This window comes from Physeter macrocephalus, chromosome 6, assembly GCF_002837175.3.
Source record: "Physeter macrocephalus isolate SW-GA chromosome 6, ASM283717v5, whole genome shotgun sequence".
Taxonomy (NCBI): domain Eukaryota; kingdom Metazoa; phylum Chordata; class Mammalia; order Artiodactyla; family Physeteridae; genus Physeter; species Physeter macrocephalus.
In genome coordinates, this window is record NC_041219.1 from 89,539,731 (window position 1) to 89,554,822 (window position 15,092).

A 15,092-nucleotide genomic window follows, 5' to 3' on the forward strand; every position below is an offset into this window, starting at 1 on the left:
AACTTCTCATTTGCTCTTCCAGAAACTGAACACATTTTTGTATATGTTCAACTACTGACTAACATAACTATGTAAGATACTTTGGATAAACTCAAACACATAAAAATAAAATATTAAAGCATGGCAAAACCCACCATAAGAAAGATCAAAAGATAAATTTAAAAATGTGAAAAAAATGTGTAATATATACAAAGGGCTAAATATAAAGAGAGAGCTCTAACAAAAAACAAACAAAACAATAACCCGACAGAAAAAGTGGTGTAGGATATGAACATATGGAATGAAGTGAAACTTCAGTCTAATAAAGACAAATTAAATCTGCACTGCAGAGGATGCTGCATCAGAAATCTGTCTCCCCACCTAGACAACAATTACACTGGCAGAATCTAACTATTTTGGAACTCTGGAGTCTATTGAAGGCTTATAATTTCCAGGAGAAGACTTGGATGGTAAATTGTGGTTAATTTCAGGCAATTTCAGTTCTGAGCTCAGTAGCAGATACTCACCCCCCACCCCCAGCTAGGGAACAGGCAGCTGTGCACCTGTTCTTGGAACAGCTGGCACGTAGCTTGCTGAAGCCAGGGTAGGCAAAAAGGAACCTGTCCTTCAAATATCTGGGATCTGTGTTGTGATCATGGACTGCTGCTTTTGATTACAAAGGTAGAGACAAAGAGGAAGGCAACCACTGTTGTTGTACCTCCTCCCACTGTTTCAAGCCCCTCCCCCTCTGGCTGAAGTGACCTTCAGGGGAATTAAAGGGGTGGTCCCCTTCCTCCCCACTTCATTTTTCTTTATTCCCTTTTGGGAGCCGGACATCAAAGACTAGGACGTTCAAAAACAACTGCATATATAGAAAAAATTTCAAAGTAACCAATGCATGCCCAGGGAAAAGCTTAGAAAAGACCTGAGAAGACCTTAAGTTTACACCTTAGGCTGACCCTTGGTTCAGAGACAGCTTACAACAATTAAAAAATATAATAATAACAAAAGCCAGCAAATCTGGAGAAAGGGGGAGAATTTGAGCTCCAGAGTGATCAAATTATTAGATTCAAATGTCTAGTTTTCAACAAAAAAAATCACAAGGCACCCAAAGAAACAAGAAAGTGTGGCCAATACAAAGGACAAAAATAAATCAACAGAAACTTTCCCTAAAAAAGACCTGTTGAGACATATATTAAAGAATTTATTTATTTTTTCATCCAAAGATTCACTTTAATTATGTAAACTTGGATTCGTAATATGTTCCTAAGCTAGCAGTTTCTGTAAGGAGAATTTTTTTCCCTCAAATGCCTAGGGCATTTTTTGTTTTTAATTTAAAGACTTTAAAACAACAGTCTTAAAGATGCTCAAAGAACTAAAGGAAGATGTGGGAAAAGTCAAGAAAACAAAATATGAACAAAATGGAAATATTAGAAAACCTAAAAAGAAATCAAAAAAGAAATTCTGGAGCTGAAGAGTATGATAACTTAAATTTTAAAAAAATCACTAAAGGGATTCAAAGGCAGAAGAATCAGTGAATTTGAAGATAGCACAATTGAAATTACTGAGTCTGAGGAAGAGAAAGAAAAGACTGAAGAAAAGTGAACAGAGCCTAAGGGACCTGTGGGGCTCCATCAAGCAAACCAACATAGCATCGTGTAAACTGGAGAAGGGGAGGAGGGAAAGGGAAGAATGCTCGAAGAAATAATGGCTGAAAACTTCCCAAATCTGGTGAAAGACATGACTATAAACATCCAAGAAGCTTAATGAACTCCAAGAGACAGTGAGACACATTGTAATCAAACTTTCAAAAGACAAAGAGAGAATCTTGAAAGCAATAGAGAAGTTACTTGTCACACACAAGAGATCATCAGTGAGATTATTAGCAGATTTCTCGTCAGAAACTTTGGAGGCCAGAAGGCAGATATAATCAAAGCACTAAAAAAAAAAACCACCTGTCAACCAAGAATCCTATATGTGGCAAAACTGTCTTTCAAAACTGAGGGGTAAATTAAGACATTCCCAGATAAACAAAAGCTGAGGGAGTTCATAACCACCAGACCTGCCCTGCCGGAAATGCTCAAGGGAGTCCTATAACATGAAATGAAAGAACACTAGATGGTAATTTGAAGGCATACGGAGAAATAAAGAACTTGATAAAGGTAAAATACGTGAGCAATTACAAAAGCTAGTATTATTGTAACAATGTTTTGTAACTGTACTTTTTGTTTTCTACATGATTTAAAAGACTAATACATTAAAAAAAACAAACAAACAACTATCAGTCTAAAACCTAATATTACTGCAACTTTGGTTTGTAACTCCAGATCTTGTTCTCTACATAATTTAAGAGACTAATGCATTTAAAAGAATTATTAGTTTATATTTTGGGGCACACAATGTATAAAGATGTAATTTTGTGACATCAACAACCAAAAAGGGTGGGGATGGAGCTGTAAAGGAGCAAAAATTTTGTATGTTATTGAAGTTAAGTTGGTATAAATTCAATTAGAGTGTTATAACTTTAGGATGTTAAATGGAGTCCCCATGGTAACCATAAAGAAAATAGCTACAGCTTATACACAAAAGGAAACGAGACAGGAATTTAACCATTTCACTACAAAAAAACTGATTAAACACACAAAAATACAGTAATGTAGAAAATGAGGGACAAAAAATCTAAAATCATTGAAAACAAATAGCACAATGAAAGAAGTCCCTCCTTATCAGTCATTACTTTAAATGCAAATGGATTAAACTCTATAATCGAAAGACTGAGAATGGCAGAATGGATAAATACACACTATCTAACTATATGCTGTCTACAAGAGACTCACTTTATATTCAAAATCACAAATAGATTGAAAGTGAAAGAATGGAAAAATATATTCCATGCAAATAGCAACCAAAAGAGAGCAGGGATGGCTGGACTAATATCAGACAAAAACAGACTTTAAATAAAAAAAGCTTACAAGAGACAAAGAAGGACATTACACATTAATAAAAAGTTCAATACAGAAAGAAGATTTAACAATTAGAAACATTTATGCACCTGACAGACCCAAACCATCAAGATATATGGAGCAGGGACTTCCCTGGTGGTCCAGTGGTAAAGAATCTGCCTTGCAATGCAGGGGATGCGGGTTCAATCCCTGGTCAGAGAACTAAGATCCCACGTGCCGCGGGGCCACTAAGCCCACGAGCCACAACTACTGAGCTTGTGCGCCTCAACTAGAGAGCCTGCGTGCTGCAAACTACAGAACCCATGTGCTCTGGAACCTGCATGCCACAACTACAGAGCCCACCCACCCAGCCTGCATGCCACAACTAGAGAAGAGAAAACCCACACGCCACAACTAGAGAGAAGTCTGCGCGCCACAATGAAAGATCCTGCATGCCTCAACAAAGATCCCACATGCCGCAACTAAGACCTGATGCAGCCAAAAATAAGTAAGTAAATAAATAAATAAATCTTAAAAAAATTATATATATGGAGCAAGAACTGACAGAATTGAAGGAAGAAATAGACAGTTCTACAATAAAATTTGGAGACTTCAATACCCTACTCACAGTAATGGACGGAATAACTAGACAGAAGATAAGTAAAGAAATAAAGGATTTAAAGAACTCAACAGACCCACTAGATCTAACAGACGTATACAGAGCACTCTACCTAACAACAATAGAATACATATTCTTTGCAAGTGCACATGTGACATTTTCCAGGAGAGATGATATGCTGGGGCACAAATGAAGTCTCAACAGATTTTAAAAGATAGGTATCATGCAAAGTGTCTTCTCTGACCACAATGGGATAAAGTTAGAAATCAATAACAGAAGGAAAACTTGAAAATCTATGATATTGTGAAAATTAAACAACACATTTTAAAACAATGACTGGATCAAAGAAGAAATAACAAGGGCAATTAGAAAATACTTAGAGATAAATGAAAATGAAAATACAATATACCAAAACTTACAAGCGGTGCTAAGGAAGAAATTTACAAATGCTTACATTAAAAACTAAGATCTCAAATTAACAACCTAGCTTTATAACTTAAGGAACTAGGAAAAAAATAAATAAAAAGAAGAAAGTAAACCCAAAGCTAGCAGAAGAAAGAAAATAATAAAGATTAGAGCAGAGATAAATGAAATAGAGAACAGAAAAGTAGAGGAAATCAATAAAAGCAAAAGCTGGTTCTTCGAAAAGATCAACAAAATTGACAAACATTTAGCTAGATGGACTAAGAAAAAAAGAGGGAAGATTCAAATTATTAAAATAAGAAATGGAAGTGGGTACATTACTACCAATTCTATAGAAATAAACAGGATTATAAGAAAATACTATGAACAACTGTACACCAACAAATTGTATAACCTAGATGAAATGTTGAAATTCCTAGAAACACAAAACCTACCAATACTAAATCATGAAGAAATAGAAAATCTAACTAGTAAGGAGATTGAATCAGTAATCAAAAATTTCCTGACAAAGAAAAGCGCGGAACCCAATGGCTTCACTAGTGAATTCTACCAAACACTTACTCTTGTCAAACTTTAAAAAACAAAACAAAAAACGGCTGAAGAGAAGGGAACATTATCTAACTCTTTCTATGAGGCCAGCATTACCCTGACACTTAGCCAGACAAAGACACTACAAAGCAATATCCCTTATGAACATTGATGCAAAAATTCTCAACAAAACAGTACCAAACCAAATTCAGCAGCATACTAAAAGGATTATACACCATGACCAAGCAGGATTTATTCCTTGAACACAGGAATGGTTCAACTTAAGGAAATTGAGCAATGTAATACACCATATTAACAGAATAAAGGGAAAAAAACCCCACATGATCATCTAAATTGATGCAGAAAAAATATGTGACAAAATTCAATACCTTCTCATGATAAAAACACTAAAAAATGGGGATTAGAAGAAAACTACTTCAACATAATAAAATCCATATATGAAAACCCACAGTGAACAATGGTCAAAGACTAGAGCTTTTCCTCAAATATCAGGAACAAGGTAAGAATGCCCACTTTTGCCACTTCTATTCCACACAGTACTGAAAGTTATAGCCAGGGCAATTAGGAAAGAAAAAGAAATAAAAGGCATCCAAGTGGAAAAGGAAAAAGCAAAATATGTTTGCAGACGATATGATCTTATATGTAGAAAACGCTAAAGATTACACACACACAGACACACACACACAGAACAAATAGATAAATTCAGCAAAGCAGCAGGATACAAAGTCAACACACAAAAATCAGTTGTACTTCTGGGGACTTCCCTCGTGGTCCAGTGGTTAAGAATCTACCTTCCAATGCAGGGGACGTGGGTTCAACCCCTGGTCAAGAAACTAAGATCCTACATGCCGTGAGGCAACTAAGCCCACGCACTGTGACTACTGAGCCCATGCGCTCTGGAACCCACGCACCACAACTAGAGAGAAGCCCGCACACCACAATGAAGAGCCTGCGCGCCGCAATGAAAGATTCCATGTGCTGCAACGAAGATCCTGCATGCCACAACTAAGACCCAATGCAGCCTAATAAATAAATAAATATTAAAAAAAAAAAATTTATAAATAAAAATAAGAAGTGGGGGCGGGACCAAAGAATCAAAAAAAAAATCAGTTGTACTTCGATACATGAACTAACAATCTAAAAAGTAAATTACAAAATAAATCAATTTACAATAGCATCAAAATGAATGAAATACTTAGTAATTAACTTAAGCCAAGGAAGTGAAAGCCTTGTACAATGAAAACTATAAAACACTGTGGACAGAAATTAAAGAAGACATAAATAAATGGAAACACATTACATGTTCATGAACTGGAAGACTTAATATTAAAATGTCAATACTACCCAAAGTGATCTACAGAGTCAGTGCAATCCATATCAAAATCCCAATGATATTTTTTGCAGAAATAGAAAAACCTATCTTAAAATTCATATGGAATCTCAAGGGACCAAAACAATCTTGAAAAAGAGGACCTAGAGATTATCATACTAAGTGAAGTCAGACAGAGAAGGACAAATATATGATATCTCTTATATGTGGAATCTAAAAAAATGATGCAAATGAACTTATTTACAAAACAGAAACAGACTCACAGACATAGAAAACAAACTTATGATCATCAAAGGGGAAAGGTGTGGGGGGCAGGGAGGGATAAATCAGAAGTTTGGGCTTAAAATATACACACGACTATATATAAAATAGATAACCAACAAGGACAAGGAACTATACTCAATATCTTGTAATAACCTACAATTGAAAAGAATCTAAAAAAGTATATGTGTGTGTGTGTATAACTGAATCACTTTTCTATATGCCGAAATTAACACAACACTGTAAGTCAACTACATTTCAATAAAAACTTTTTAAGAAAAGAAAAAGAGGAACAAAACAGGAAGACTTACACAACTTGATTTCAAAACTTACTACAAAGCTACGATAATCAAAACAGTGTAGTACTGGCAAAAAGACAGACATATAGGGACTTCCCTGGAGGTCCAGTGGTTAAGACTCTGCCCTCTCACTGTAGGGGGAGCAAGTTCGATCCCTGGTCAGAGAACTAAGATGCCACAGGCCGCACAGCGTGGCCAAAAAACTTAAAAAAAAAAAAAAAAAAGACAAACATATAGAGCAACGGAATAGAATAGAGAGCCCAGAACTAAACTCACATATATGCCTAAATGATTTTTGACAAGGGTGCCAAAACCACTCAATGGAAAAATGACAGTCTTTTCAACAAATAATGCTGGGAAAACTGGAATGTCCAAGTGTAAAAGAATAAAGTTGGATCTTTACCTAAAACATTATACAAAAATTCACTCAAAATGGATCAAACATTTAAATGTAAGACCTAAAACAATAAACCTGTTAGAAGAAAATGATGTAGGACAAAAGCTTCACAGTACTGGATTTGGCAATGATTTCTTGGATATGACATCAATGGCACAGTTAACAGAAGAAAAAAACAGACAAATTGGACTTCATGAGAAAAAAGGCAACATGCAGAATGTGAGAAAATATTTGCAAATCATATATCTAAGGGATTAATACCCAGAATATATAGAGAACTCTTAAAACTCAACAACAACAACCACAACAAAAACCACCTGATTAAAAAATAGGCAAAGGACTTGAATAGACATTTCTCCAAAGAAGATATACAAATGGTCAAACTCATGAAAATGCTCAATGTCACTAATCATAAGGAAAATGAAAATCAAAACTACACTGAGATATCACCTTATACTCAGAATGGCTATTATCAGAAAAAAACAGAAAACAAGTGTTAGGCTGTTGATAAACTGGGACTCTTGTGTGCTGTTGGTAGGTATATAAAATGGTATAGCTGCTGTGGTTCCTCAAACAATTAGAATTATCATATGATCCAACAATTCCATTTTTGGCTATATACCCAAAAGATCTGAAAACAGGGTCTCGAAGACATATTTGTACATCCATTTATTCACAACAGCTAAAACATGGAAGCAACCCAAGTGTCCATTGATGGATGAATGGATAAACAAAATATGATACATACATACAATGGAATATTATTCAGCCTTTAAAAGGAAGGAAATTCTCTAATATGCTACAACATGGATGAAACTTGAGAACATTATGCTAATTGAATAAGCTAGTCACAAAAAGACAACTACTGTATGATTTCACTTATATGAGTTATCTAAAGTAGTCAAAATTATAGAGACAGAAAGTAGAGTGGTGGTTGCCAGGGGCAGAAGGGAGGTGGGAATGAGAGTTACTTTTTAATAAGTATAGAGTTTCAGTTTTATAAAATGAAAGGAGTTCTGGAGATGTATATTTGAAAGATGCTAAGAGTAGATCTTAAGAGTTCTCATCATGACAAAAAAAATTTTTTTGATACCATTATGGTGCTGAATGTTAACTAGACTTATTGTGGTGATCATTTCACAATACATATAAATAGTGAATCATTATATTGTACACCTCAAACTAATATAATGTTATGTGTCAATTATACCTCAATTTTTTTAAAATTAATTTTTATTGGAGTATAGTTGATTTACAAAACTGTGTTCGTTTCTGCTGTACAGCAAAATTAATCAGTTATACATATACATATATCCACTCTTTTTTAGATTCTATTGCCATATAGGTCATTACAGAGTATTGAGTAGAGTTCCCTGTGCTATACAGTAGGTTCTTATTAGTTATCTATTTTATATACAGTAGTGTGTATATGTCAATCCGGTATGTTACCTCAATTTTTTTTAAAAAAGAAGTAAAATATAAACCCTTCGTTGGCATATTAGTCCAGATATTGACTTAGAAAAAAACCAAAAACAAAAACAAAAAAGAAAAGGAGAGAGAGAGATCTGGAATGGTTAAGATGGTAAATTTTATGTGTATTTTACCACAGTAAAAAAACATTTGGAAAAAAACTGTACTATAATATCATTTTTCAGCTATTGGATTAGCAAAGTTTAAAATGTTTCCTAACACTGTAGGGTTGAAGGTATAAAGAAACAGGCATTTTCATTTATCACTTGTGGGAGTGCAAAGTGGTACTCTATAGCAATCTGGTAATACTTATCAAAATTACAAATACATATACACTTTGACCCAGCAATTCCACTTCTAGAAGTTTATCCTAGGTGATACTAACACATGCAAAATGATATATGTACAAGGTTATTCACTGAAGTATAGTTAATAATAGCAAAGGACTGCAAACAACCCAAATGTTGATCAATAAAGAAACGGTTAAGTAAGTTATGGTACATCTAAACAGTAGGATGAGTATACATTCATAAAAAAACCACGAAAGCTCTTTATATATTGACATGGAATAAGCTCCAAGATATATTACATGAAAAAGGAGCAAGAAAAGAGGAGAATATATATTCATATTTGCTTATATATATGTATAAAATATCCCATAAGGTACATAAGAAATTGATAATACAGTTTGCCTCTGGTGTGTGGAACCAAATGGCTGGGAACTATCCCCAGGGATAAAGATGTTTCAGTATATTCACTTTTATAGCTTTGAATTTTGAGCCACATGAATATATTACCTATGCAAATACTAAAATTAAAACAAAAATCCTTTACCTTTTATTTTGTCAAACCACAGCTCTACTAGAAATACTTAATTCTATTTCTAAGGTTAGACTGACATGACTGAATTAATTTTACCCTAAACCCCTTTCATGGCCCTAATAGGAATACTACTGTAATGCTAGATATAATTATTTCCTCTCCACAGCTCTCATCTCTCTTTCTCTTAAATACTTTATCCCATGTGAACTGGCTAAGTTTTCATATCACTGTCCTATGTATAGAATACCTGTCCCAGTAACTGTTCATGGTCACATCCTATTGAACTAATCCCAGTAGTTAACTGAACTAGATTTGGGTGTTTGGGACTGCCAAACTGAAGCCATTTTTCTTTCTCCAAATTTTAAGGAATTTATGTCTCCAACACATACTTTTCCAGCTTCATGCATATCTCACATCACTAATAACCTATTATCCTGGGCCAATAAACTGCTGTTCTCCAGAACACACACTCACGTTAGGTGAAAGCAATGGGAAGAAGTTAAGCAAATATTCAAAGCTACAGGTATGGAGAGCTTCAGGGCAATCTGTAGTAGTATTAAGTTCTTCTTAGAAAAAATTCTCAAGGGTCATTGGGGTCAAGCCTGGTTTAATCAATACTTAACAGAACTCCTAATGAAGTGATGTGAAGTCATCAAGAAAGTATTCCAGAACTCCAGCACTAACCTAATATAGACCCTAAAGAGATTTCATAGAGATACTTGACTGAAATTCACTTCAAGCACTTCCTAAAGGAACCAGATTTAGAGTAAAGAGCTATGGGAAGCATTCTGAGGCCAGCTAGTATCCTTTGGGGAAAGCATTTTGGTTTTAAGTGGATAAGGAGAACTAATATGTTACACACTGTATTAAGTACTTGCATTTGTTAATATTATTTTCCTATTCTAGAGATAAGCAAACTAAGGCACACTAAGGTTAAACAATATTCTCAGGAAATAAAGCCAGTAAGTAGTGAAAAAGGATATAAATCCAGTTTTGATTGACTCCACAGCCCAAGTGCCTTCTACAACCCTGAATTGGACTATCAGACCCCTCTGCATAGCTAATAGTAGCAAAGCCCCTCTTTAGGCTTTAAGCCAAAGCTCATTAGTATCAGAGATTACAACACAAGTGGTCTGACCTAAAAATCTGAACTGTTTTAACTGACCTATGATATGAATTATGTTGAAAACCGCTGGACTAGATCACTTTCTCTAGAGGAACTCTGCTTTCCTTGACATGCTCTCTAGTTTCATCCCTGCCTAACATTAATATTAATAATATTAATACCCTCCGCAATTGCACCATGGCAGAGTCATTCTGCTTCCTGCCTAAAATCACATGGAGGAGTTTGTGTGGTATTCTATGTACATAGCTGTGTTTCAATGTCATAGAAGAAAACTTTTCTTAACCAGGTAAACTGAAGATGCATATGTAAATCTTTCAAATATTTTGGCAGAGCTTAAATTTTTTTATAATACAAATATTGATATCACACTTATAAATTTAATTAATTTTTACCTTTTTCTTGCCTGTTACTGTCCATTCTTTGAGTACTTCACCGGCACTACCTGTAAGAGAAACCAATTACATATTTTTTCTCCTACCACTTGCATGCTCAAGCAGGAATTAGTGTCCCTGAATTTTGTAACTGCTGGAAAATCTCCAAAGTTCCCAATAGGAAAAGTTAAGGTTCAAGTCTCTAAGCTAATGTAATGAGATAATCATATCATGCTTACCTTTTAGAATACCTGCCCATTTAGATCCCCCTTCTCCATTCAACTTCCTCAGTAAGTTCTTCCAAGAAGAGACTAATGTAGCCTGACCATTTTAAAGATTCTTTTATTTATATATCTTTGACCGAATACAAAGATGACTGGTTTCAGCCCAAGTATGGTATCCTCTCTCCTTCAGAAGATTACAAACCACCTTAGCTACACTGTTTCAGAGAGAACTGTATACTACCCTAGACCCAAATACTAACATTATAAAGAAAACAGATGAAGATGAAGAAAAACCTTACAGTATTTGTACATGTTTATTCTATACTGGTAAATTCAGAAAAATAGAAACAGGGAGACCTATTCTGTTGTCGCTGTCACTGTTCAATGATGCAATAGCTTTAGGCAGTTTTTCCCAAACAAGTTATGTGGAAAGAAGTTTGTAAAACACTCCTCAACTCTATAAATCAGAAGGCTTGGCTAAGCCTACCATTTTTTGTATGGTAGATAAGGACGCTCAAACCCATATATTTGTATCACTTGCCAGAGCCACACTAAGTGGTACTGGAGCCTGAAAAAGAATGTTGAGTCCCTGAATCTGCCATCTGTGGCTGAGCTACTGGACCACTATTTTGTCATTGTTTCTTAAATTCTTATTAAACCCAACTCCAATCAAGTCCCTTATACCAATGGCCACCTAATTTCTTCTTAACTACCATTAGAGAACGTTCTGAATAAAATGATGGAGTCTTCTCAGCTTGTCTCTTATTCCAGGTATTATATAGATTATGAACGAATTACTTCTAGGGCTGAAATAGGGAGCTTTAAGAGATATCTTTAAAAATAGCATGGTATGTTATGTTATCATGGCGTCTGCTATATCATCTATGAAACATCAGATTGCCGAATGAATGTTATAGAATGCTGAAACAACTTATATTTGAACAAATACAAACTTATAAAAATATTGAGCTAGGATTACCTTCCATGAATGCTTGTACTGTTTTGTCCACACAGTTATCAAAGTGCTGCAAAACCAGGATAATTTCATTGTTACTCTTATTGGGAACTATTGCACGTACTGCATTTATCTGGAAAAGAAGACAAGTTCATTTAATTCTAATATCAGTAGGTCAGTTGGAAACTGAGATCTAATACAGAGAATAACAGAAAGGGTACCATTTCATTTTTAACAAGATATATCACTCTTTAGTGTCAGTGTGAGTACATACAACCAACTCACTGGGAATGATTAACAGATGAGTGATAACAGTACATAAAAATTAATTTCAAAACTTAGAAAGCAGAACATTTCTAGAAACAGATCTGTGCCAGGGGATTTCCCTGGTGGCACAGTGGTTAAGACACCACGCTCCCAATGCAGGGGGCCCAGGTTCGATCCCTGGTCAGGGAACTAGATCCCACATGCTTGCTGCAACTAAGAGTTCGCATGTCACAACTAAGGAGATTGCATGCTGCAACTACGACCCAGTGCAACCTAATTAATTAATTAAAAAAGAAGATTTGTGCCAGATTTTATTTCAAGAAAGGGTGGTTTAACTGAGGTATCAGGTATTAATTTAGCATCAACATTTCCTCATTTTTAGCAAACTATAGAGAAAGGTGGGAAGTTTAACGAACCACCAACAATAACAGATTTTAGTATAGCATTTTTCAAAACATTTACTTCATATCATTTAATTGTATAATAATGATTAAAGATAATTTAAATTATTATAAACTATTCCAGGCATATAAAACATAATGAACACTCACTATATGACAGCCAGTTTAATAAAATAAATATATATGCAACTGAAGTGCCCATGAAGTCTCTCCTAAATTCCATTTCCCTCCTCTCCACAGAGATCTCTACCTTGAATTTGGTGTTATTTTGATACATGTTTTTGTACTTCTATGATGTATGTATGTATCCACAGGTAATACATATTACTGTTTTGCATTACATAAATATTATCATATCGTACATGTCAATATTCAGTTTGCTTTTTCATGTAACAATTTTTTTTAGATTTATTTTTCATGTTGATAAATGCATCTTATTCATTTATTTTAACTGCTACATAGCATTTCCATTGTATGAATATAGCCAATTTATTCATTCTCCTGTTGATGGACATTTACGTTCTTTCCAATGTTTGGCTACTATGAAAAATATTATAATAAATATTCCTATGCTTATGCTTACTTGCTGAATACTCAGTGTCTATGACAATGTTTAGCAAATTGTTAAAAAAAACCAAAAAAACAAAAGGGTCTTCTGTAAACAGTGAGAGGATGCCTCTATTATATATAACCACTGGTAGAATTCCTGAACAGTAGGGCATCTACAATTTCATTAGAAATGCCAAATTTCCCTTTAAAACAGGGAATTCCAATTTTGTCAGTTATTCCTAAGGTATTTTATATCTTTTGAGATTAAAAATATATACTTTACAATAATTGCATATTCTGTTTTCATTTTTGTATACTGATTTTATATCTAGCTATTTTGATGACTTCATTATTCCTAATAATTTGTTGCTTTCTTGGTTTTTCTATGTAGACAGCAGTATTGTCTATAAATAATGGCAGTTTTTTTTTCTTCCTTTCTAATCCTTATAATTTTCATTTCTTGTCTTACTGCACAATGTGAAATTGGTTATTTCTTCAAGAAGACCTGATTCTTTTTGGTAGAAAGTGGTAGTTAGAAACCAAGATCTAAGAGCTAGGTGTATTTATTGCTACCAGGGAGTCATTATTTCTAGGTCCTTTCAGTGTATAGAGCTAGGAAATTTTGTTTCTTACAACATAAGTTCATATATGATAATAAAAGTTCAAATGTGGTATTAAAAGGTTTGTTTTTTTTTGTTTTTTTTGCGTGCCATGTGGCTTGCAGGATCTTAGTTCCCCGACCAGGGATCAAACCCAGGCCCTCTGCAATGAAACCGCAGAGTCCTAACCACTGGACCGCCAGGAAATTCCCCAGCTATGCATTTAAAATGATGTGTGTTATTTTTCATTCTGTATTTGTAAGCACTGTATATTAGAAATGTTTTCAGGGTATCTAGTCAGCCATACTGCTTGAAAAGGAAGTCCTTTTATAGACGAAGAGAAGTAAAGTATCTTGTTCAAGTAATTAGCAGAATCTGTATTAGAACCTAAGTCTTTCTTAGTACACTTGCTTTCATATCATTCTATACTTTTTTTGTTTCAGGTTTAATTGAACAATGATAAGGTTTAAAACCATACAAATGGGAAGGTATATAATCTATAATACAAAGAGGGCAAATTTGTAATATACATTTTTAAAAAGAGAAAAAAACTTAGCACTGATCACTAGAAAATGGGCTTCAGGCAAAAATAACAGATTCAATCAAGGGATCGATCCATGAAGAAGATATAACAATTGTAAATATTTATGCACCCAACATAGGAGCACCTCAATACATAAGGCAAATACTAACAGCCATAAAAGGGGAAATCGACAGTAACACAATCATAGTAGGGGACTTTAACACCCCACTTTCAACAATGGACAGATCATCCAAAATGAAAACAAATAAGGAAACACAAGCTTTAAATGATACATTACACAAGATGGACTTAATTGATATTTATAGGACATTCCATCCAAAAACAACAGAATACACATTTTTCTCAAGTGCTCATGGAACATTCTCCAGGATAGATCATATATTGGGTCACAAATCTAGCCTTGGCAAATTTAAGAAAATTGAAATCATACCAAGTATCTTTTCTGACCACAACGCTATGAGACTAGATATCAATTACAGGAAAAGATCTATAAAAAATACAAACACATGGAGGCTAAACAATACACTACTTAATAACGAAGTGATCACTGAAGAAATCAAAGAGGAAATCAAAAAATACTTAGAAACAAATGACAATGGAGACACGACGACCCAAAACCTATGGGATGCAGCAAAAGCAGTTCTAAGAGGGAAGTTTATAGCAATACAATCCTACCTTAAGAAACAGGAAACATCTCGTATAAACAACCTAACTTTGCACCTAAAGCAACTAGAGAAAGAAGAACAAAAAAACCCCAAATTTAGCAGAAGGAAAGAAATCATAAAGATCAGATCAGAAATAAATGAAAAAGAAATGAAGGAAACAATAGCAAAGATCAATAAAACTAAAAGCTGGTTCTTTGAGAAGATAAATAAAATTGATAAACCATTAGCCAGACTCATCAAGAATAAAAGGGAGAAGACTCAAATCAATAGAATTAGAAATGAAAAAGGAGACGTAACAAC

General features: G+C 34.3%; 1 protein-coding gene across 4 annotated transcripts in view; it reads right to left on the bottom strand.

The window, feature by feature from the left end:
• SPATS2 (spermatogenesis associated serine rich 2) overlaps positions 1 to 15,092 on the bottom strand; it is a 152,904-nt gene that overhangs the window by 24,410 nt on the left and 113,402 nt on the right. For all 4 annotated transcript variants that reach the window (XM_007107491.4, XM_055085642.1, XM_007107492.4 and 1 more), the window contains 2 exons: positions 11,792 to 11,900; positions 10,610 to 10,659 (listed from right to left, as the gene is read on the bottom strand). In XM_007107491.4, the coding sequence (XP_007107553.2) occupies positions 10,610 to 10,659; positions 11,792 to 11,900 (159 nt within the window). The remainder of the gene's footprint in view (positions 1 to 10,609; positions 10,660 to 11,791; positions 11,901 to 15,092) is intronic.